This window comes from Exophiala viscosa (genome assembly GCF_022695815.1).
Source record: "Exophiala viscosa unplaced genomic scaffold EDD37scaffold_6, whole genome shotgun sequence".
NCBI classification, from domain to species: domain Eukaryota; kingdom Fungi; phylum Ascomycota; class Eurotiomycetes; order Chaetothyriales; family Herpotrichiellaceae; genus Exophiala; species Exophiala viscosa.
Window position 1 is genome coordinate 350,898 of NW_026944358.1, and position 22,010 is coordinate 372,907.

At 51.9% G+C, this 22,010-nt stretch overlaps 9 protein-coding genes across 9 annotated transcripts; 6 read left to right on the forward strand and 3 right to left on the reverse strand.

Moving 5' to 3' along the window:
• Positions 1-423: 423 nt before the first annotated feature.
• Positions 424-1,453, forward strand: EDD37DRAFT_609718 (MOSC N-terminal beta barrel domain-containing protein; the record flags this gene model as incomplete). Its single annotated transcript, XM_062815153.1, has 2 exons — positions 424-546; positions 623-1,453. 2 exons carry the CDS (start codon positions 424-426, stop codon positions 1,451-1,453), a joined length of 954 nt encoding a protein of 317 aa, XP_062669390.1.
• Positions 1,454-3,062: 1,609 nt separating this feature from the next.
• On the forward strand, positions 3,063-4,147 carry EDD37DRAFT_609719 (uncharacterized protein; the record flags this gene model as incomplete). The annotated part of the gene is made up of 5 exons (XM_062815154.1): positions 3,063-3,179; positions 3,241-3,412; positions 3,466-3,584; positions 3,650-4,078; positions 4,133-4,147. 5 exons carry the CDS (start codon positions 3,063-3,065, stop codon positions 4,145-4,147), a joined length of 852 nt encoding a protein of 283 aa, XP_062669391.1.
• Positions 4,148-4,428: 281 nt separating this feature from the next.
• On the forward strand, positions 4,429-5,722 carry EDD37DRAFT_426226 (uncharacterized protein). Its single transcript, XM_062812619.1, has one exon. The coding sequence runs from the start codon at positions 4,710-4,712 to the stop codon at positions 5,352-5,354; it is 645 nt and encodes a 214-aa protein (XP_062669392.1). The 5' UTR covers positions 4,429-4,709; the 3' UTR covers positions 5,355-5,722.
• A 1,347-nt stretch (positions 5,723-7,069) lies between these two features.
• Positions 7,070-10,064, forward strand: EDD37DRAFT_426443 (uncharacterized protein). The gene is made up of 3 exons (XM_062812622.1): positions 7,070-7,770; positions 7,826-7,944; positions 8,000-10,064. The coding sequence occupies exons 1-3, from the start codon at positions 7,348-7,350 to the stop codon at positions 9,789-9,791; spliced, it is 2,334 nt and encodes a 777-aa protein (XP_062669393.1). The 5' UTR covers positions 7,070-7,347; the 3' UTR covers positions 9,792-10,064.
• A 150-nt stretch (positions 10,065-10,214) lies between these two features.
• EDD37DRAFT_564988 (tRNA pseudouridine synthase A) lies at positions 10,215-12,237 on the forward strand (the record flags this gene model as incomplete). The annotated part of the gene is made up of 2 exons (XM_062814033.1): positions 10,215-10,470; positions 10,574-12,237. 2 exons carry the CDS (start codon positions 10,215-10,217, stop codon positions 12,235-12,237), a joined length of 1,920 nt encoding a protein of 639 aa, XP_062669394.1.
• Positions 12,238-12,286: 49 nt separating this feature from the next.
• Positions 12,287-13,172, reverse strand: EDD37DRAFT_681724 (S-adenosyl-L-methionine-dependent methyltransferase; the record flags this gene model as incomplete). The annotated part of the gene is made up of 3 exons (XM_062819767.1): positions 12,287-12,372; positions 12,430-13,059; positions 13,146-13,172. 3 exons carry the CDS (start codon positions 13,170-13,172, stop codon positions 12,337-12,339), a joined length of 693 nt encoding a protein of 230 aa, XP_062669395.1. The 3' UTR covers positions 12,287-12,336.
• A 563-nt stretch (positions 13,173-13,735) lies between these two features.
• EDD37DRAFT_426508 (chaperonin 10-like protein) lies at positions 13,736-15,357 on the reverse strand. Its single transcript, XM_062812624.1, has 3 exons — positions 15,067-15,357; positions 14,882-14,997; positions 13,736-14,815 (listed from the first exon to the last, which is right to left on the reverse strand). Exons 1-3 carry the CDS (start codon positions 15,264-15,266, stop codon positions 14,034-14,036), a joined length of 1,098 nt encoding a protein of 365 aa, XP_062669396.1. The 5' UTR covers positions 15,267-15,357; the 3' UTR covers positions 13,736-14,033.
• Positions 15,358-15,540: 183 nt separating this feature from the next.
• Positions 15,541-17,261, forward strand: EDD37DRAFT_426545 (uncharacterized protein). Its single transcript, XM_062812625.1, has one exon. It carries the CDS (start codon positions 15,816-15,818, stop codon positions 16,812-16,814), a length of 999 nt encoding a protein of 332 aa, XP_062669397.1. The 5' UTR covers positions 15,541-15,815; the 3' UTR covers positions 16,815-17,261.
• On the reverse strand, positions 16,943-21,546 carry EDD37DRAFT_658084 (DNA-directed RNA polymerase I subunit RPA2; the record flags this gene model as incomplete). Its single annotated transcript, XM_062818943.1, has 2 exons — positions 16,943-20,557; positions 21,037-21,546. 2 exons carry the CDS (start codon positions 21,544-21,546, stop codon positions 16,943-16,945), a joined length of 4,125 nt encoding a protein of 1,374 aa, XP_062669398.1.
• Between the last annotated feature and the right edge of the window lie 464 nt (positions 21,547-22,010).

Below are 22,010 nucleotides of genomic sequence, written 5' to 3' on the forward strand. Positions count from 1 at the left end.
TTGGGACCTCAAAAAGGCTTCCGTCAGACTTGAGTTTGGGCAAAGCTCGGGCGGGTGTCACTGTCAGTCGCTGCCTTTAACCCCAAAGATCATGGTGATCTCGTGGTGAATTACTGGTTTTCATGGGATTCGGCACGGCACTGATCCCCTCTTCGCATCATCCATTCACAGTGGGGGAGATACGTGTGAAACTGTTAAAGGATGATAAGAACGACTGCCATCCCCTGAGATTGGGCATCATCCCGTCGTTCAACATCAACCGCTACCACAGCCGTCTGTGCAGATATACTGAAAGACTCGATTTTCCACATCTCGTTGTCGCTTCTTCCAATCTTGCACTCCAGGACGTAATCGTAGAAAATCGCCACTGAAAGTCGATCCTTACAGTGTTGCAAGCCGCACTGGTGGTCTGCATCAAGCAATATGACCCATACAGTATCAGAGATTACGGATTTGCGGGTCTATCCCATCAAGTCTTGCCGGGGAATCAGCGTCAAATCAGCCCAATTGACAAGGCAAGGTTTGGAACTAGACAGAAGATGGATGGTAAGTCTCGGACAGATGTTCCCTTGGGCTTGCATCGGGGTGGAATGAGGCTGACGATGTGCTCCTCACCAAACAGTTCATCGACAGCAAGCATAAATTCGTCACCATTCGGTCGAAGCCTCAAATGACCTTGATCAACACAGCCATCGACTATGAATCGGATAGCCTTGTCGTCACCATTGGCCACGATCCCGACAAGCAAGTAAGAGTGCCTATCCACCCTGACCAGGCATGGCTTGACGCAAACACCAAAGAAGTCACCGTTGACATCTGGGAGTACATTACAGATGGTTATGCATACAACGATCCGAAGATCAAGTCTCTCTTCTCTGACTTTTTTGGGGAGGAAGTGGGCTTTGTCATGAAAGGTCCTGAACCACGAATATGCAGTGGAAATGGCGACCCCAAAGTACTGGGACGTCAGGAAACTGTCAATTTCCCCGATGTACTGCCTATCCAGATCGCGTCTGAATCTTCGCTGGCAGAGTTGAACTCGAGGCTCAAGGAAAAAGGAGAATCTCCAATCACCATCGAACGCTTTCGGCCAAATATCATCATCAAAGGAGGCGAGCCATGGTCGGAGGATTCGTGGAAAACAGTTCGCATTAATGGAGATTCATCCTTATTCACCACACTTACCGGCGGTAATCGAGGTGCCATAGACATTGATGTTGTCGCAAGATGTGCTCGCTGCACAGTACCCAATGTCAATCCTGATACAGCCGAGAAGAACGCACACCAACCTTGGGACCTGCTTGTCAGTTATCGCCGGGTTGACGAAGGCATCAAATTCAAGCCGTGTTTTGGCATGCTTTGTTGTCCTAGAAATGAGGGCCATGTTGAGATCGGGATGCGATTCGAAGTAATGGATGAGACACAGGATCATATATACATCAAGGGTTTTTGATGCCGATTTAGCGAATGCGATCGTGTCTGTCGTTGGTTGTGGCTTCCTCTTGCGTGCACAGAGTTCGGAGTGTCTTAGCTTCATTCGCAATGAAATGAGCAATAAGCAATGAGCGACAGATACCCGAAGCACATGTAGGATCCGAATAATTCATTCCGTGATGTAAGCTGCGCACAAGTGGCACTGTGGTGGTAGGTTTATCCGATATATGACTTCGGTTGGACAATATTTCTCGAGACAATCGAGATCTGCACCTCAAGCTTGTTATGATTTCGAAGGGTTGGAGTCTTGGCTAAGTCTGGCTCAAGCAACTCCGAATCAGGAGCTGGAGCTGGAGGTGGTGATAGTCAGAGCTTCAACAGCTGCAAGGAGCTTGGACGAGCACAGACGGCAAGGAGTAAATGCAACAACTTTTTTTCCCTCTGTTGGAGCTTCATTCCGACCAACATTGTTATACCATACCGAAACGTGAAGATTGTGATGCAATACTCATCGTTGACTGGAGCTCCATTTTGCCGACCAAGCCTTCATTCTGCGGGCCTTACATCAGAGTGCGCTGTTAGCTGACAGTTGAGGACGATTAGTGGGTAACCGAGAGCTCCGTAGTGACAGCATGCCCCCAGAAGCTGTTTTGGGTGGTATGATGAGCACAAACCAGCAAGCTTCTCTGCCTGCAAGTCGTTCTGACAGCTGGTGTGGGACGACCTCGAGCTCTCATAACAGCAATCAAGCGAGTAGAAAGATAGGAATCAGCAAGCTAGACCTTGAGGAAGCTCCTGGATCTGCCACATGTCAATCGCTTGGGATTGGGGACCTCATTTGCCTTTTCCGAGTAGCTGTAATCGAAGCTTCCTAGTGGTCGATGGGATGATGCGGCACAGAACGTAGCTTGCTCGATAAGCTGCATTAGACGGCAGATAGCTATCCTGCAACACCTTCGATTGGTGAGTACCTGACTAAGTACAGGTATCTGAGGACAAAGGTAGACGTTAGCCGGTGGATAGATTTACAATGATCGAAGCTGTGATGGAATATGATGGATTGGATGGAGTTCTTCGGCGTGGACAATTGAAACAGCTGCAGCCGCGTCAAAGAGGATTATCTCAACCGGGGGGCAGCAGCAGCGGGTAACAGGTAAGGATTTGTTATGGAGCACCCAGAGTTAGTTAGGCTAAGCTTAACAGGTAAGCCAATGTTCTTTACCTCAGGTGCTTGAGACTTGAGTGCTATGATGCTTGCCCGAGCCCCTCACGGTCCCCAAGTTAAGGGCAGCCAAAGCTCTTTCCACTGTTTTCCCGTTCTCTTTGACGCACAACACTCCAGACTTCTCTTCTCAACCCTTCACCCCGACCATCTGTATACACTCTCCCCTCCTCTCCTTCCATCAACCCATACAAACCACGAACTTGTGGTCTTGCAGACCATTATTATAGTATAATATCCCTCATCCGTTACCATCCGCCAAATCATGTGAAGGGGCCCATCACGTCGCACCCGGGATTTTCCTTTCTTTTCGGCCAAGCCTGTGTGCCAACTGTCCGATCGATGCCGTCGACCCTCGTCACTCTCTCCTGAACATCCTCCTGCGCTCCGGCCAGCGCAGTAGGCCATGCCACCCAAGACTGCCCTTACGAGTTCGTTTCCACTGTCGACCGACGCGGAAAATGAGGTTGTTTGTCCTCTCACGAACCAAGATGGCTCGCAGTGTAGGAAGAGATGCATTGGAGTGCGTTTCCCCAAACAACCCCTGCGCTTTCTAGGACACCGACTGACTGTCGTAACAACAGGAGAAACGCTATAGATCCATGCAGGAACACATTCGACGCGCACATCCTGACTACTACATCCCGAAATTGCCTGCTACCGAAGAGAGTTTCCAGTTGATGATCACGACACCGCCCTCGGCCAAACCATCACAACCACCAGCAGTGGCAGGCGCTTCCATTCGAAAAGGTGCTCGTATGTTTGGCTCATTGATAGTAATGAGGCTTGATAATACTAAGACATTACAGCGGATGCAAGTGAACAAGGCCCCTTACTCGAACAAGTTGGTGCGGTGACTGGACCACCCCAGCCCACTGCCAATGCCGCAGTTGCTCTGGCACAGCTTCACAACTGGGATTCCGATTTTGTAAGTATTTGACGCGTCATGCCTACCCTCCCTCTTCCCCAGGGTTGTGCTCATTACGCATCCAGGACGTGTTTCCCGACTCGGATTACAAGCGCGATCTCTCGACCGGTCTTGAATTACCCTCCCTACGTGCTCAGTTCAGCGAAGATACCCTGCCACCCTTCCAACCTTCTCGCAATCGCGAATTATTACCTTCTATTCTCCAATCTCCTGGCAGCCGATATTCTTCCTTACCACCCATTCAACGGCGGGACAAACTCTCACGCCCACGGAAACCCTCCATGGGTCAAAATGCGCGCAAGGGCAAACACGAACGCGGAAAGTCGAGGGAGTTCTCAGCGAAGGACTTCACACGGCGACTAAGCGTCGAAGGTCGAAAGGCCATGTCCGCCGAACCGCCTACGGCGGCTTGGGTTCAGGGCAAGAGATGGGAAGATCTGATCGAGGCAGCGACGACTGCCACCGAAGCGGATGATGATCGTGATCTCACTCCCGTAAGTCAGACGACATTTTTCGATTGTCCTCTGTTTACTTGCTGCTGCCAAGAGATCGAGATTTTGTAGTTGTTTGCCCCCCCAGATGGAAAAGGCCCGCCCCAGGAGGGAAGAGGAAATTTCTTGTATCACATTACTGTCACTACTATGGTTTCTACCAAAACAACACAACAACGACCGACGATTTCTATGTCCTGATGTCCCACATACGAAAGGGCCATGGCCGAGCGAGCACTCTTTGCTTTCGGATCCAAGAGGAATCATCATTTCTGGTCGGTCCACCGGATCCTGGATGATATTTGTGGTCCTGCTCAAAAGCACGATTGAAACGTGCTTTTCTCAGGGCAGCAATATCGAACTGGAACGGTATACAACTGGGAGACGACTCCTTTGGTCCGAATGCGAACTCTTCTAAACACGAGCCATTTTATCTATTTTCCTCTTCCTCTGGATCAGGCCACTCACGGTCGGAAATCCAATCTGGGGCGGTAGGGCCAGGGGTCTGTCACGAAAAAAAAGTTTATGCACCCAGTTAATTAATGTGTACACCAACCTCCTCAATTTTCGTTCTGTTTTGCGTTAGATCCTCGATAATCAACCTTGCTAACACGCCCTTGGCGTTGGGTCACAGATGCCGCAGTCGCCAAACTTTCCGCCCGCTACCACGAGTCCTATGGCGGCCACCACCACTATGGCCCGTAGGCTGTCCGCGGCGGACAGTACTACTGGGAGTGGAGGTGTGACCAAGCGATCATCCTTACCGCCAGGCTTCCGACCGCTTGGTCACCACCTTCAACACCAGGCCGGGAAGTACAATGCCTCTCCGCTGCAGCGAACATTGACGCCACCACCGCCAGATATCCTGGGACCCAACGATCCCGAACCTTTCCCTTCAGTCGAGTCGGTGGAGAGCGCGGGATCTGGACAGAATTTCCACATATCTAGATCCGGCCTACCTACTTCCGCGTCATCCAACGAAAACACTAGTCCGCTGCAGCACCATTCACACCCATACCAGCATTCGCAATCGTCTTCCTTTGGCAGCAAATCGGAAGTCCTGGAGATCTACTGTGCATCGTGCGGTCGGCCGTGGCTACTCAAAAATGCATTCGCCTGCACAGAGTGTATCTGTGGCGTCTGCAGCGACTGCGTTGGACAGATCATCAGCAGTCCCGTCGTCACCGTCCAACCAGGATTCGCCCCGATGCGCCGCGGTTGCCCCCGCTGCGGAGTCATGGGCGGGAAATGGAAACGATTTCAGCTCGACTTTCGATAAGTCGGCTCACTAACGATCAAGTAAGAGCATCACGCTAGCTTCCTAGAGTATATCTTCCAGGGTGGAAGTGGAAAACAGGGGCGGCTTTGTTCCATGCCCATACATAACTTTACCCTGACAGGCGTGCTCAGGACTTTCGAACCGAGCCTGGAGACCTGACTGAGACATTATTATTCTCCTGTCAGCCGTAAAATTACCGCGCACTCCGCCCAGCGCCGAGCCAACCGGACCAAAGAGAAAACCACGCCCATGCACGCGGAGCGTGCCGGCAAGAGAATTATCTCACAATGATCCTTCAAACAGGGGCAATTGAGAAAGTCCTCAATGAGTTGAAGGCTGTGGACGAACGGGGTAGAAATAATAAGCGACGACTTCCTGTGCCGGATATGCAAGCACTCGTAGAAAAGGAAGTCGCACTTAGTTAGTCGCCTGTTGGCATTATCATCAGAGGACGAAGGACGAGGGTGTAGACGTGGGCGTGTCTGGCCCTGCTGGGAAGGATATGGATTGTGGCCAATCGCGTAGGCACGCTTCTTCTTGCGCAACGTGAAGAAAAGTGCGGGATGACCGAAGATTGGACAGGAAAGTCATGGACCTCTGTGTTTCTGCCAGTCTCAGTCCGCCAAAACCTACCGACAGTCCTCCGTGCGGCGGGGGGAGAAAGGTTTGGCAAAAAAGCCTGGAAACCACGCATGGTGGCCTCCACTAAAGCGCCACAATCCACCTTCCTGACCTCATGAGAAGCGAACGCGACGCCGATCAAGAGTCGGGGACCGAGGAACAGTCGCTAGAGATGAGGGCCGTGGGAGGAGTTGCGTATTCGCTTGAGGTCACTTCGCTCTTGGCCTTTGGATTAAGTTACCTGCGGAACATTCAGCCGCTGACCAAGATAAACGTGTCTGGTAGCAGCAAAAGCAAATTGCAGGGCATCCCAGGCCGAGGAACCCCTGCCCCGAACAAGATGCATGCAGGCGGACAATGGAGCATGATTGGTAGGAGTATACTACTGACCTGCCTCGGACTGACTGACTCAGCCATCACTTCTTTATCGGTGATTATCAACTTGGCCTTTCTGACCTCGTTGTCTTGTCTCGCACGCAATCACCGGAAGATTCTTCCCTACCACACATGGGATGCATGCATTGTTATCAACTGCCCTCATGCGGGAGGGGCGTGGGATACCCAGGGTTTGGACCAAAGCGTGTCCAAGATATGCCCTCACTCATATCGCACGGGACCAGCATTACCTAATGGCCAAGCCGCGGAGATGGTAGATGCGCAGAAGTTATATGGGAGTTCTCGGGTTCGAGATTGAAGTATGTATCACTGGAAGACCATTGTTCATACCATTTAAAATGCTAAGAGAAGTGTTCTTCTGCGAATGAAAGGGCATACCAACAGATAATGTCCCCCCATGGCACGCACTCGTAGTAACAGGTCTACACATAATACCCTCCGGAAATCCTGAATAGGACTCTGTGTGGATGCCAATTCGGATGCTTGAAAGTGTTCGAACGATGTACTCGCTGCTTATCACAGGAGAGACACCGACAAGCAAGCGACCTACTTTGTCGAAGCACTCATTGTGGAGGGGCATGCGGAAATGGAAGAGGGATGTCTGTATGGCGAACAGGTCTTGTAGACTGCGGCGAGCGGTTTGACCCTCGACTGATTCAAGTACTCAGTCAACACCACCCCGCATTCCTCCCTCGTTCTTTCGCAGTGCCGGTTCTTGACCTCGATGCGCTCGTTTCCCCAGGCTTTTGCGCCCAATCGCATGCCCACAGTCCGCCAGGCTACTAGAGACATTAGAGGTGAAATGAGCCCCTAAGAGGTATCGCTAAGTGTCCTTAGATGAACGCTAACGCCTAGTGCGATAAGCGACATCACCTCCACTCAAGTCGCAGTTGCTCAACGCGACTCACCCTCACACCTCTCATCTTTCGGGACCACGGCCTCCTTCTCAACGCGGGTTTCCCGACTTCAAAAAGCCATGGAAAGGAGTGTGAGCAGTCGCGACCAATCTGGCGACGATCCGAATTCCACTTTCGCCGCTCCCGGACCATCACATTTCGATCCATCTTCATACTCGTTCCCCATCGATACTCAGCTCACCATGGAGTCGAACTATGCATTGCAGCCTTTTGCGCGTCAACTTGGAGAAGCTGCATCTTCTGTCGAGCATGCAGCGGCTCAATTGACCAACCTTCCCGCCGCATCAAATGGCGGAGCCTCCGGTACCACTACTGATCCCGCCATGGCGCCGCCGCAGACTTCGGGTCAAGTGTCCTTCATGCCTACTCCGACACGCAGAAGCGTGGACGACTCTTCGGACCCTGCGCACACGCCCCAGACAGGAGACAAGAGGAAAAGATCTAAGACGTCAAGAGCCTGTGATGAATGTCGACGGAAGAAGGTATATTGCACATCTCGATGCCGAGAACGTTAACCGGTTGCTGATAACACTACAGGTGCGATGCGACGCTCCAACAGAGATGGATGGGACACCTAAAACATGCACCAACTGCCAGAAGGCGGGCGTGGCGTGCGACTTCGAGCGCAAACCGATGAAACGGGGACCGTCGAAAGGGTGAGTCTAACGAAGCATATAATCACGGAATTCAGGTGGTTGACCCTCAACCTAGTTATATCAAAGAACTGGCGGAACGTGTTCAACAAGTCGAACATGTGCAAAAGCAAGCGCTTCGACAATCATTAGATGCAGGTTCCTTGGCCGGATACGCTGAGACCTTTTCTCCCGATGATTCTGCCTCAGCTAGCAGACGCCATTTCTCCTTTCCAGATCCTCGCAACCCTTTTGCCCCGATCGATTTTCAACGTGACAGGATACCAAGTACCGGCGCCTGGGGGCCGTCTGGGGTGCGACCGCGCGACAACGGCAGTCTGGCAATTGCGCCCGATCAATTTATACCCGCCTCGGCTTCAGGTCGTGACGCTCTCAAGCATTCCGAGACCGTCAAACCTTTCTGGACGGAGCTTGAACCTTCACCACCGCCCAGCCGTCCACGATCGGACGATCCTTATGCAAATCTCGAGCCGCTTGTAGTGGATCGTTTACACCTGAGCAATTACTTCAAGCATGTGCATTCTTTGTTTGCGCTCCTCCCAGAGGCCGAGGTGGTCACTCGAGTGGCCCATGGCTCACCTGCAGGTCTTCAACACGCTTTCGCAGATGTCATCGCATTGCTTCCTGGGTCCACTAGCCCCGCTGTTCTCAACGGCAATCATGCAGACAATTCTGCTGCCAGGAACGACGCGATGACTCAACTTCCGAAGTCTGATTTGCCTTCTAAAACATTCGAGAATTCGGAAGAGTTGACAAGCTACATCGTGAAGCGAGCGGAGGCATTCACAAGCACGGGCTGGGACCGTGGAAGTCTTGTCCGCGTTTGGATACTTTTGTTGCTGGCAGTACTCTATGAGAACGATGTGATGCATATTCAAGGCTTGGACATCACCAAAACTGATCTGATCAATTCCAGCTTGCGGATACTTGAGTCCAAGCGCGAGGAGGATGCAGCCAATTACTCACCAGACCTGGACAAATCTCAGTTCGATCACATCTGCCGACAAGCTTTCAACTGTGCTTGTCTCTTATCCAAACTGCATGCTCTCAGTTTGGGCACGAGCAGCCGAGAGTTTTCAACCAGCGATGACCCGAACAGTGGAGCTATGGTTGGGTATGCTGATATTGCGAATGTGCCTTCAGGAGCAGGATTTCTGACACATGCGTCCAACACCATCGCTATGGCCTCCTGTCTGCTTCACATTGACCCTTGTAGCCCAGTTGGGGCTCAAGTCAAAAGGATACTCACTTTCACTCTTTTCGAGGATACCTTGAAAAAGTACCCACCGCTGGATTTGCAATCACCGATCGTGCAACAAACGAAGCTTTTCTTGGATCTCCTGATGTCTCGCCACCCAGACAACGAGTATAGCGCCATGACTGTCCTGATGAAGGCGTCACAATTGACGGACTTTTTGGTTGGCGATCCGCGGTCTTCCATGTATTACAATCCCGTGGACATGCACGCCTGGTCGCTGGCAACGATCACATGCTGCGAATTCGCGATGCATGCTCGTGAGGAGACGTACACTAAGCCGGCAGTGGAGAATTTGGGTCGGCTAAGGACTGCGCTCCAGAAAAGATTGGAAGCTTTCCACCAAAGCTATGGCTACTCCACGTTCTGGGCTCCCGCGGGGGGCGCGACAGATGAGTATAGAATGTCACATTGGGCAGACTGCTTGCTCAATATGATTGATGATGTTAGAGTGAGAGCTGCCACCAGGGAAGAGGGTGGTGGTGACAGTGCCGGCGACAACGCGGCAGTGCTTCCTAACCTGTCTTTGCTGCTAGCAGAGGGGTGGTTCCGAGTGCTTTACCATTATCGACAAAGAATCGAGGGTCAGGTTTGAATGTCTCATGGCGAACTACGTTGGTCGCGTGTTACAGAACACCTGAGCAGGTTGGTGTGCTCCAGACTTTGGAGAGTGGACGCTGTCACAAGAACCGATATGAGCGATGCACTATTCGAATTACGCCCGGACGATGATGTATGTAAGAATAAGCTGTGGTCACAATGTATCATATCAATAAGGTGTGTTGAGATTGTTGTTGTCTGCAAGGTCCAAGCCCGTTCTACGACAACCGGACAGAACCGGTGCGCATCGAGACTATGTGTTCTGCCGTATGTGCGTTCGTACGGTGCAGTATATTATCATTAGCCACAATGTTGAGACTTCTCCAATTCACCTTTGTCTAGAACAAATATCCCCCGCGGTTGCAAGAAATATTCGACTTTCCGGCTGCTTGTAACTAGCCATTGCTGTCAACACTTGATGTTTCGCAGGTCGTCAACATGGAACCTGTACCAAATCCCTCGACGGCTCGCGGCGGACGTGACGCGCAGGAATCGTCTCAAAGATCATCGGGCGCGGACGGTGCCCCAACGGGAGGCCGCCGAAATCCTGACTCGAGAGGATTTGGCTCGAATTCAGGTCGCAATGGTTCGAAGAACTTTTCCCGCGGATCCGGCCGAGGTGGTCGAGGAGGTCGTCAAGGCAAGAAGAGGGATATGGGTAGGACTGAATGGGCGTAAGTTTTCTCTCATTAATGCACTCCAGGCCCTGCTCCGTCACACTTCTTCCGTCGTACATGCTCGCTCGCAGGACTGACTGGCTAAGTAAAACCAAAGTAGACAAACGGCAACGCAACGATGACGAGCAGGTTGCGAAACGACAACGTCTTGATGAGGGCAAACCCGAATTACCCATCTATGCTACCAAGTTCAGCGAGGATGTGTTGGCGGCTGAAGAAAGAAGACCCAAGAAAAAGGTTGCGGTGCTTATTGGATATGCTGGGACAGGATACAGGGGAATGCAATTCACACATGACCACAAGACCATCGAAGGCGACTTGTTTCAGGCTTTTGTCGCTGCTGGAGCCATATCGAAAGCGAATGCCGATGATCCCAAAAAGTCCTCTTTCGTGCGCTGCGCAAGAACAGACAAGGGTGTCCATGCCGCTGGCAATATCATCTCTCTAAAGTTGATAGTTGAAGACGAGGATATTGTCAAGAAGATCAACGACGCTCTGACTCCTCAAATACGGGTCTGGGGATTTGAGAGGACCAACAACAGTTTCAGCGCATATCAGATGGTGGACTCGAGGATATACGAATACCTGATTCCTACCCACAGTTTCTTGCCGCCTCATCCAAGCAGTTTTCTGGGCAGGGCATGCGTTGAGTGGGCTGAAAAGAAGGGCGAAACAGAGGCTTACCAGAAAAGACGGGAGGAAGTCGCCGGATACTGGGAGAAGGTTGATGAAGAGAAGATCAAACCTATACTTGCGGAATATGATGAGGACGTCCGAAGTATTTTGGAGAAAGCATTGTGGCTGAAAGGTGACGGTCCTGATGCAGTGGAGAGTGAGCAGCAAATCCCGGTGCATGGTCAGGCAGAGAACAACATGGGCGAAGAGTCTCCGGCCATCACGAATGAGGAGGCCCAACCCGAGCCGACGTCCGAGACAAGAGCAGATGTCGAGAACGGCACAGCAGAATCAACGGAGAAAGACTCTTCAGAGGCCAAGCCGTCACGATCAGTCATCCTCCACGAAGCAATGAAACGACTTCGCCAAGTGTACGTCACCGCGAAGCGATCTTACAGGATCCCGAAAACTCGCCTCGATCGAATCCAGGAGTGCCTCGACTACTACGTGGGAACACGCAACTACCACAACTTCACGGTCCAGAAGACGTTTAAGGACCCATCCGCAAAGCGAGTAATCAAATCGTTCAAGCTGAACACGGAGCCCATTCTGATCAATGGCACCGAATGGCTGAGCCTAAAGGTTCATGGGCAGAGTTTCATGATGCACCAGATCCGCAAGATGGTCGGCATGGTGGCGCTAGTTGTGCGTTGCGGCTGCGACCCAAAGAGAATGTATGAAGCCATGGGCCCGGACAACATTTCCATCCCTAAAGCTCCGAGTTTGGGTTTGTTGCTTGAACGACCCGTGTTCGATTCGTACAACAAACGCGCAAAGGGCGAGTTGGCGAAAGACGGCATTGACTTTGACAAGTTCAAGACGGAAATGGACGCGTTCAAGCAGACTCAGATCTATGAGCGGATGTACCGCGACGAGGAGAAGGAGAATATCTTTGGCAACTTCTTCAACCATGTTGACAGTTTTCCCAACGAGACATTCTTGTTCGTCACTTCGGGTGGTATTGAGGCTACAAAGACTCCTATCTCGGGCGGAAGCGGCGATAAGGCAAGAGAGCTGGTTAATGTGGATAATGATGGTGAGAGCGATGTCGATGAAACGGTGAAGGACAATCATGGTGATGAGGGATGAGATATTCTATTAACATGTCTACCATACGCCGTTGGCAAAGGGATAGAGTGGTTCAATCTCATTCCACCAGATCATTCGTCTCGTGCTCCGAACTGGCCATCAGATATCGACAACCGTGGAAGCTAGCACGATTTTCTGTTCTCCATGTCAACCAGATTTCAATCATGGGAGATCGCGCGCGGTCGGACTTACAGCATTCTTCGCAGACGTCTCGTGTGGTACATTATGATACTTGACAGGTCCTTCGCCAGAAGCGAGATATGCGTTATAATCCGGCGTTCCAGGTATAGCCGTGTTGTCCGCAAGAACCAAACTGCCTTTACGGAGGAGTTGGAGTTCCTCGCAAAGTTTCAGGTCCGGCAAGTACGCCTCTTGCCAGTGGTCGAAGAACAATACATCAGCTTTGTCGACGACGCCCTCGGTCTTGAGCGATCGGAGACTGTCGGCGGCGGCGGCACCTTCAAGCACAGTCACGATATCGCTGAGGCCGGCGAGATCGATCAGGTCGCGAGCTATGCTGGCGAAGGTCGGATCGAGTTCGCATGTGAAGACTCTGCATCCAGCCTTTGTGGGGTTCAGTGACCGCAACATTTCGCCCCATCCAATGGCTGAGTTTCCGATATATGTGCCCAATTCGACGAGGACTTTGGGTGGAGGATCCATTTGGGACAGGAGCTCACGGCACTTGGTGATCTTGAGTAAGCCGAAAGTGATCATTCGTTGAGCCGCGGTATAATCGTCGATAGCTGAGAGGATGGCGTTGGGGTTATTGCGTAAATTTGCCTCGAGGTCGGGACGGGAGAAGATGTACGAGTGGAGTCGCTGTCGCGGCCATCGTTGAACTTGGGGGGCCTGTCAGCTGGTACGGTCTACGGAGAGGGCAAGGGAAGACAGGGGATGTGACATACACCGAATGATGAACTGTCAGGAGGCATGGTGGTCGGTCTATCGCCTGATTTTGGGGTAGGGTTCGATGGCGTTGTGGCCGCCATTTCCAGGAATGAACAGGACGATTGACGGCGTCTCAAATGGGTTCACTTTAGAGCAAGTCAAGATACTTTGCTTGTTCATCTGGCAAAATCAAAACATCGGCGAGGCTTTGCCTGCTATAAGTAAAGCCGTTGCGTTCCGTGTCATATTTCGGGTCAGGACCGAAGTGACGAAGTCAGAGTCCAGGTTACCATATATGGACGCGGTTTAACCATGATTTAAAGCGTGCTATCGGGCTATGGCCAACCTACAATTGGGTCTAACAGTAAATGCTGGCCTTGGAGATCCGCTTGTGCAGATATCGACGATGAGTGCGAAAGTAAACTCGGTCTCCTCGCTCGGAAGCTCGGCTTCGCTTGATAGAGTGGACTTAAAGAAAGAGAAGTGGAATGAATAGACGCTCAGAGCCGCCGCTTGAAGTCCACATTTTTGACTGAACTTTTTACACGAAAGTCTAGCTAGCAAGATGTAGGAGAGTCAAACACGCGAGTAAACCCTCTAGGAACACAAACCAAACATCATCCAATCCGCCTTATCGTCCAGACCGCCGAAGTGCAACAAGAGAGCTCTCCATTAACTATCCCAGCCACACCACACACAACGTTGCAACGATATAGCGACCATCATTGACGTGGGGTGGGCTATTAGCTCTATCGGTATAGTTTCAACGTCATCGGCTCAGGCATCAGCTGCTTCAAACTCAGGGTCAATCGGAGTTGTATCCTCGGTGTGCTTTTGTGTCAAACAATGCCACTTTCTCCCGGCAGGCTCGATGGCACAGGATTTCAGCGTTCTTCAAGTGCGATCTAAATGATCTTGATCACGAACTTGCCAAGTCCACCGCGACCGTCGCAGACTTGCTGACATCCTCGACGAACCGCTTCGAGATCATCAAAGGCTGCCACGACGATGACCGCCTTGACATATCCGGCTTTGATGACCTCACCGGCTCTCTCCAACTTCTGCCTATCCCAAGGCTGACCTTGGATCATTTGGTAATAGACCGAAGTGCCCACAAGCCTCCACAAATACCACCATTGAAGAATATCCAGAAGCCAGAACACAACACGCGGTAACTTAGGAAATAGTGGACGTATCAATCGGCTAGTAGGAATCCCAGAGGCCGTCATGAAGATTCCGGACTTGGGATTCGCGAGCGGGAAGAGGCCCGTGAAGTCCCACGGCGCATTGTAAACCACGTCGACCGAGCCGCGCGGCACAATCTGTAGCACACTTTGTGTCTTATAGTCGACGACTTCGTCAACGATGCCGGGCGTGTACTTCTCGACGAGCGGGACCTTGGGCGTCGAGACCGTCGTAATGACCTTGCCGGCCCCGTAGACATTCTTGGCCAGCTGGGTACCGATCGAGCCTAGAGCGCCGAGTCCGGCAGACACGAGCACCGTCTTACCCTCGATGGTCTCACCCTCTGGCATGTGCTTCAAGGCCGTGTCGAAGGCGTCGAGGCCTGTCAGCGTGGATCCGATGAAGGACGCAGCCTCCTCGAACGTTAAATTCGCTGGCTTATGCAGCAGGAACCGCTCAGCCGCAATGGCGTACTCGGAGATGAAACCGCTGTGTTCGAAGACTGTCGTTTTTGTTCAGCATGTCGTATAGCATGGCCTCGGAAAAGCCTCATAATAGTGCGTATTACAATTGCTGGGGTCCGCCTCTAGCATATAGACCTCATCTCCAGCTTTGAAAGTCTTGACATCTGATCCGACTTGGACCACGACGCCCGCGCCTTCGACTCCTAGTCTGATCGGAAAGCTGGAAGAAATAATCAGCTATTCATGTACCCATCGATTTGCCCTATTTGGCGAAGGAACAAGACATGACGACCTGAGTGATATAAAGAACCTCATATCCCCTCTTGCCACCTGGGTATCGCCAGGATTTACGCCCGCTGCGTGCATCCGGATCAATACCTCATCGGACTTTGTGATCTCGGGCACAGGGACCTCGACAATTTCGTAGTCGGCTGGTGTGCAATATCGTGGCGCGACGAGCGATTTCATGGTGCGAGGTATTTGTGCCATACTGAATGTGCCAATTGTATCTTAGGCGGAGAAGGCAGTGAACGAGCGATGACTTGGTTCAATGAATGAGAATCAAAGCCTCACTTGAGGATGGGCATGAGGAAGGTCGGAAGTTGCAGCCTTGACGCTGGCTGTCCGACTCTTTATGCATCTCATGTTCACCGATGTTGAGGGAGTCGTAGTCAGTCTGCAGCCTGTGCTTCGATAGGTTGCAACAACAACGACCTCGTCCAGATCCGTGATAGGCGCATCGGATGGTAGCCTGCCGAGCGGATCATGAATTTATTCTGCCGCCGATTAATCTGGGTGCCTGAAGTATAAATGAATCACTAACTTCAATGGATATTTTACCTAGAGAGGTACTCCGTATGGGGTATCCCCAAATCGGTTCTAGAGAATTCTTGGCCTTGGTGGCCTCAGCCTTGGCCGCAACTACAGCCTGAGCCTGATCTACAAGATCTGCATCGCATCTTGAATACATATACGGAGGTATCTCTCCAACTGTCTCAATCACCATGCACATCACCACCTCATGAACCCTCTTGCACCATGTCTCTCGCTCTGTTGCCTATCCTGCTGCTTGCAACACCCTCAACCATCACTCCCCTGCACACCTACACCGCGCTATCTGGCCGCCCAACATGGCTAGACAGCCTGATGTTCTGCCTGGGCATGCAGGCACCCCTAACACCCTCGTCGCTCAATGAAGGCGAGTATCCCGCCGTTGCAGCCATGACAACCGGCTACGTCTTCCGCGTCGAGAACCAGGCCACCGTCATGTACCTACAGCGCATCGGCCGGACAGGCCATCTGACCACACTGGACGTCTCGCCTGTGGCTGCCGGAGCCAACCGACCTTGGGGTTTGCCAGGCTGGTACATAATCATGTATCTTCCCCTTCTGGTTCCTGCCCATGCGTTGCTTATCAGCGCCCCACTCGCTTCCGACCGCTTCTTCATGCGGAGTACACTCCTCTTGCTACTCTCGAGGTTGCTCTCAGTTGCAAGTTTTCGAGCAAGGACGTCGCCATCCTGGCATGGCGAAGCAGAACCAGGAGTCAAAGGCGACCTGCTGGTTCTCCTGTCCGAAGATCGGTGGGTACGGATGAAAGGTGCCGTCGACGACCTCAAAGCTGTGACTTCGGGAAGCTGGCTTTCTCGGCCGCGATATCCGATGCTCTGCGATCTTGCGGACTGGACGGCCCGCTCACTCGTTTACATTGCGGCGGTGGCCCTGGCCGGCACGGATCGGGGCAAGATTGTGCTTGTCTTGTGCACTTTCATTGCTCACGGAGTGCTTGCGGTGCATAATGCGTTAACGAAAGAGCTCGTCATGAACGAACGCGTTGTCAAGGTGTCGGGTGCCCCAGGCAGTGTCAAGGAATATCCTCGACGACTAGTCATGGCTAGAGAACTGGTCAAGGAGATGGGACGCTCCGATTTCGCCGTGAGACTGGGTATGATGAATCCGGATGACCCTCACTTGAAGACACACGACGGGGACAACGCGAACGCGAAGACACCGGCAGAGGAAGTGGTGACGATGTGATACTGATTTGTTCACCATGTCGGGGCCCTACTCTCCAGCTCACTTGAGGACACGAACTCATGGCGCAGGACTTGGTGAAACGAAAAATCTTTGTCATTCTTTTTTTGACGTCCACCCTTCACAAGACTTCAATTCTCTATGTCGAACCTCGTTCGAACTCCCATTGTGCTCAGCTCTATGTCCAATAGCCGCAAAACTTGTGGTACAAAGACGACGGTGGTGTTGTCGCCGCCAAAATATTTCCGCCCAGCACCGTCCTCCCAGACGTTCAATTTGCTGTCCTCGAACGCTGCGGGTCTGGCGCAAGCACGACACCTCACAATCCCACTGGGCTGGACACGACCGCCTCTCTTGCCAAGGGTGAACTGGTTCGGCACCATCATGGTACTGATGAAGCTGCCACAAGAGCGGCACACCCACGCCCTAGTCTTGTCGGAACAGTCCATCAGCCGATCCTGCAACAACGACATGCAGCCGTGAGCAATGAGCGAATCCCGCTCCATTTCTCCGACACGAATACCACCACCCTTACTCCTGCCTTTGATCGGCTGGCCGTGGAGTGCGTTGACCGGACCGGTCGTCCGCACCTGGAACTTGTCGCTGACCATGTGTCTCAGTCGCTGGTAGTACACGACGCCCATGTATATGTCGGCAGCGAACTCCTTGCCAGTAATACCGCTGTACATAGGCTCGTTTCCGTAAAAGTTGTACCCGGCCTGTCGAAGTTGATCACCGAAGAAGTTACCCGCGGTGTTGTCTTCATCGAACGAGAACGGTGTGCAATCTTGCGCCAGGCCATGCAGAGCACCGGATTTACCGGCCAAAGACTCAACGAACATGCCAATTGTCATTCGAGACGGGAAAGCGTGCGGGTTGATGATCACATCGGGTTGAATGCCAGTTTCGCTGAACGGCATGTCCTCGCTGGGCCACAACATTGAGCAGACACCCTTCTGCCCATGGCGGGAGGAGAATTTGTCTCCAATGATCGGTCGTCGGGGAATGCGGTACTTGATACTGATTGCCTGGCACGGTTGGTCGCCGTTTTCGGATCCTATCAATCGAACCTGGTCTATCCAAGCTTCTTCGGCTTCTTTATACTTATAAAATGATGTCTTCCCGTCCAGGTTCCTCAATTTACCTTCGGATGGATCGAACATGACGCTGTGGTAGGCCAACACAATATCACCTTCTTTGACTCTGGTGCCAATACCTGGTAGACCGTCGGAGTCGAGCGCGCTGTGAGCTTCAGGCGAAATGTTGGGGTCCCCCTCGGCAAAGCCGAACAGGGACTTGATCTCAGTCTTGGACCGAGCAGCGCGGGACTTCTCGTCCAGGTTGTAGACCTTTGTCTTGTAGATCACGCCATCACCAAACCCTCGCTCATGCGCCGACTTGTTGATAATCATAGCATCGTCCATGTCGTAGCCAGTATAGGAAATCACGGCGACGACCGCGTTCATGCCGTTAGGAAAATTGTCCAGGCCGTACTCGTTGTAAAGTGGCGGCCGGACTACTGGTGTCTGTCCAGTCTGCAGGAGGTAAGCTTTGTTATCTGTTCGGCACATCATGTTCGATGAAGGCGTGCCCATGGCCTGCTTGCTCATCTGGCACTGGTACATATTTCGGGGAGACTGGTTGAAGTCGGAGAACGGGGTCATGTTGGCGAGAATGGAGAAAATGTTGGTCGGTTTGTGCTCGATGTGGGTGGTGAGATTAGGTATGATATCGGCTTCCACGCAAGCGATATTCATGTATTGCTGTTCGAAGGGGCCAACAAAGTCATTTTTGTCTGCGGCGATGTACCTGACCGGCCGCAACATTCGGGATGGGTCGGTGAAGAGGTACAGACCGGGATACAGGCCGCCGTTCGATGTTGGGACAAACCCGATTTCAAGCTCTGTGGGGATACTGTGCTCGCCATTGACCTTCCAATGCCGAAGGAGCTGAGAGATGTCTCTAGCTCGCTTCGCGTGGCAGTATCCTAGGATACGTCCGTCGAGCTGTACTGACAAACTATCTTCGATGTCCATTGCCGGCACAGGGGACAGGCCTAGCTGTATCACAGCCTTTTCAATACCAGATGTGTCGATCTTCTTGATCTGCACCATACATTGATGGGCGAGATGGTTCAGCAGACCGCAAGGAGAGCCATCAGGAGTGTGAACAGGGCATAGGAACCCCCAACTTTCTGGTAGCAGTTTCCGGACTGTGGTTGTCTTGAGCTGCGCGAAGAACGTTCCTCGATGGATACACCGGAAATGACTGATGAACCGGTAGAAGTTGATCTTCTCGGCGACAATGGTGAAGCCTGACGTCTGCGACTGATCCAACCCAGTCTGACTGACCAGATTACCTGTCGATAGGAAGTATTCCAATTTACCTCCAATGTTTTCATTCGTCCTGCGCACAATTTTGGGAAGAAAGTCTGCTTCAAAGCCCGGATCTGTGAATTTGGCGCCGTTCTTCATCCGGAGCCATTCTCGCGCAGCTAGCCCGATCCCGACGAGCCAATCGTGAATGCCCTCCTTCAGAATCATGCCATAAAGGAAACCACCCAGCAGAACCTCTTGATTTGATACAGCATCAGGATTGTCCAACGAGCAATCACCCGCCGCTAGAGCGTACAGCTTCCTGATCATGAACAGCATCAGTTGGAACTTATCGTTGTTCTGGGCTGCGGTCACATCGACGTTGCCGAGATGCGGTAGCACAATCTTCCTCAAGAACTCCTCGCCAATCTTTTCATCCGGTGTGGTAATGGGTAACCCCAGGACTGGTCGGAATTTTTCGCCGAGGTAGGCTAGTGTTTGTGCTCTCGTTTTCAGGTTGTATGCTTTGTATGTTCTCAGGAGGAGTTCGGTACGATCGGATACAAACGAATTGGGAGATTTTGAGGATGATGAGCCGATGATGCTTTCGGCGATTTCGCGGTCGTTGGTCTCGACCAAAGCCTTCAGAATCATGACCACTGGAATCAGGTACTCGTTCTTTCGCCAGGAAAATCTGAATGTAACGTTTCCATCGGTCAGGTAGTGAAGCACATTGGTTTGAGAACTCTGATCAGGTCTGACGGATCGTATCTGTATGCCGAATTTGGAAAAGGTCGGTCCTCTGTTGGTGAACGCATGTCGTGATATGGCCATTGGGTAGTTCCGCCGCGATGCAATCAGCATTCGTATGAGCTTCTCGTTTCCGTTGACAATAAAGTAGCCTCCTAGCTCTTCAGACTCTTCTTTACGACGGACCATCTCCGCGGGAGAGAACCGTTCGAGATGGCATCTGTTTGAGCGCAGCATGATGGGCATCTGACCGATATCTCGTACTGACTCTTTCCAATCGCCATTGTTTATTCTGTATTGTAATCGTGCTCTCAGCTTTCCTCGGTATGTAGCGTGTCTTTCGCGACACTCGGCAGGATAGATATTTCGGTCTTGGATGCTGTATTTATTGGTTGGCGGTAGGACAGCTTTCTCGAGTAGAACTTCTGTCACCCTGAGGTCCAGTCTGTTCCGTGCTATCGAACGACTGGGATTTCGAGGATCGCCATCGACGACGGTCTGTATGCCTATGTCTTTCAGGCCTGCATCTACCAAGCTCTCCTCCCATAGAGCATTGAAAGACTCGATGTGTGGCTTGACCGCGGCTTGGAGGGCAGGGAAGGCGCTGCGGTCCTTGGGGGTGTTTTGGAACAACTTCTGCCTCTTGACAGTGTTGTACTCTACAGACCACTTGGTGCTGGTCTGGGTCGTGGTGGACGACATGGCGCCAAATGGTCACACCAGCGAGGCAACGATGAGGCTGCTGCTAATTGTACGGGATAACGCTTTAACATGCGGCGAGCGATTCCTGGAGGATTGAACTTTGCGTCGCCTGCGCTTCAAGAAAAAAGTTGAAGTCGGCAAGTCGGATCTCTCTCCAGCAAAAAAATGTTTCGCGGCTTATCGATAAGGAATGTATCAGATAGAGTTTAGTGTGACTACTGGCAAGGCTGCGCAAGGCTGAGCCAAAACTCGTACGAAAGCCGTTGCACTCTGATCATGTTGCTGAAATTCAATTTTCCATGATGGAACATCGCAAGATGAGGGCCTTGAGTCTCAGTTACTGGCATACACTAATAGCCAGCTTCAATCACTCGCTTCACACTTGGCTTCCCTACCAAATTTGACACCAACTGACAGAACTTAGGATGCGTCTCCTTATTCACTATCCCTCGACTCACTGCCCAACGATAGAAGACATACAAGAATGCATCAACAACGGTGAGACCATCACCGACAGCATGCACACCTCGCAAATGATCCTCTACCATCTCATATATCTCCTTCGCTGCTACCATCCCTTTGGCTCTGACCGCATCATGCATACTAACGTCGTCAATATACCTCTCTGGCCTGAACACCATGCCCCACGCGTGTCCATGAAGTGTGCCAGATAACCAGTTCAACCATTCATACACGCGGACAACTTCGAGGTTGGTCTTGCCAAGCAGGTGTTTCTCAGGCGCGAGCTGGGCAATTGCAGTCATGATGGCTGTTGATTCTGTGATGACTTGGTCGTCGATGATCAGAACCGGGATACGTGCTTTAGGATTGAGTTTTCGCAGCTCTTCGAGCCCATCTTCGGCCGACGTGATGTCGACGGTCTCGAACTGGACGCCGATCTCGTGTAAGAGTATATGCGGTGCGATTGAGGTGGATTCTGGATAGGTGTATAATGTGATTGGTGACATGCTGTGCTGTGGCGGTGTTCGACTTGATCGTTCAGAGTATAGTCTGGTGGTATGGAAAGACCCGAACAAGAGAAAGACCGAATCTTCCCAGAGCCAGGGCAGGCGTTTTATAAGCCATATCGTGGTGCATGATTGTCGATAGAAAGGGGAAACTTTGCAACAGGAGCACTTTTCTCATGGCGACGAGTAGAGCAACTCGTGCAACGTTCGATCGAGAATGTACTTTCACAGCCGAAGGGCGGAGGCCGTTTAGAACTCCCTTGCTGTTGACTGATTGAATACCTAGGTAGTCTCTCCGTCTCGCCCTCTTTTCCCTAAGAATTGGAGCCTCGGACCAAATGATTGGCAGTTCTTCAGTCGCCACTTTCAACAAGAATACCCGAAAGAGCTAGCCTTGTCGACTTCTGGGGGATCATCATGCCGGGAAGGCTTCAAAAGTCGCCGATGGGTGTCCTAGTTTGCCT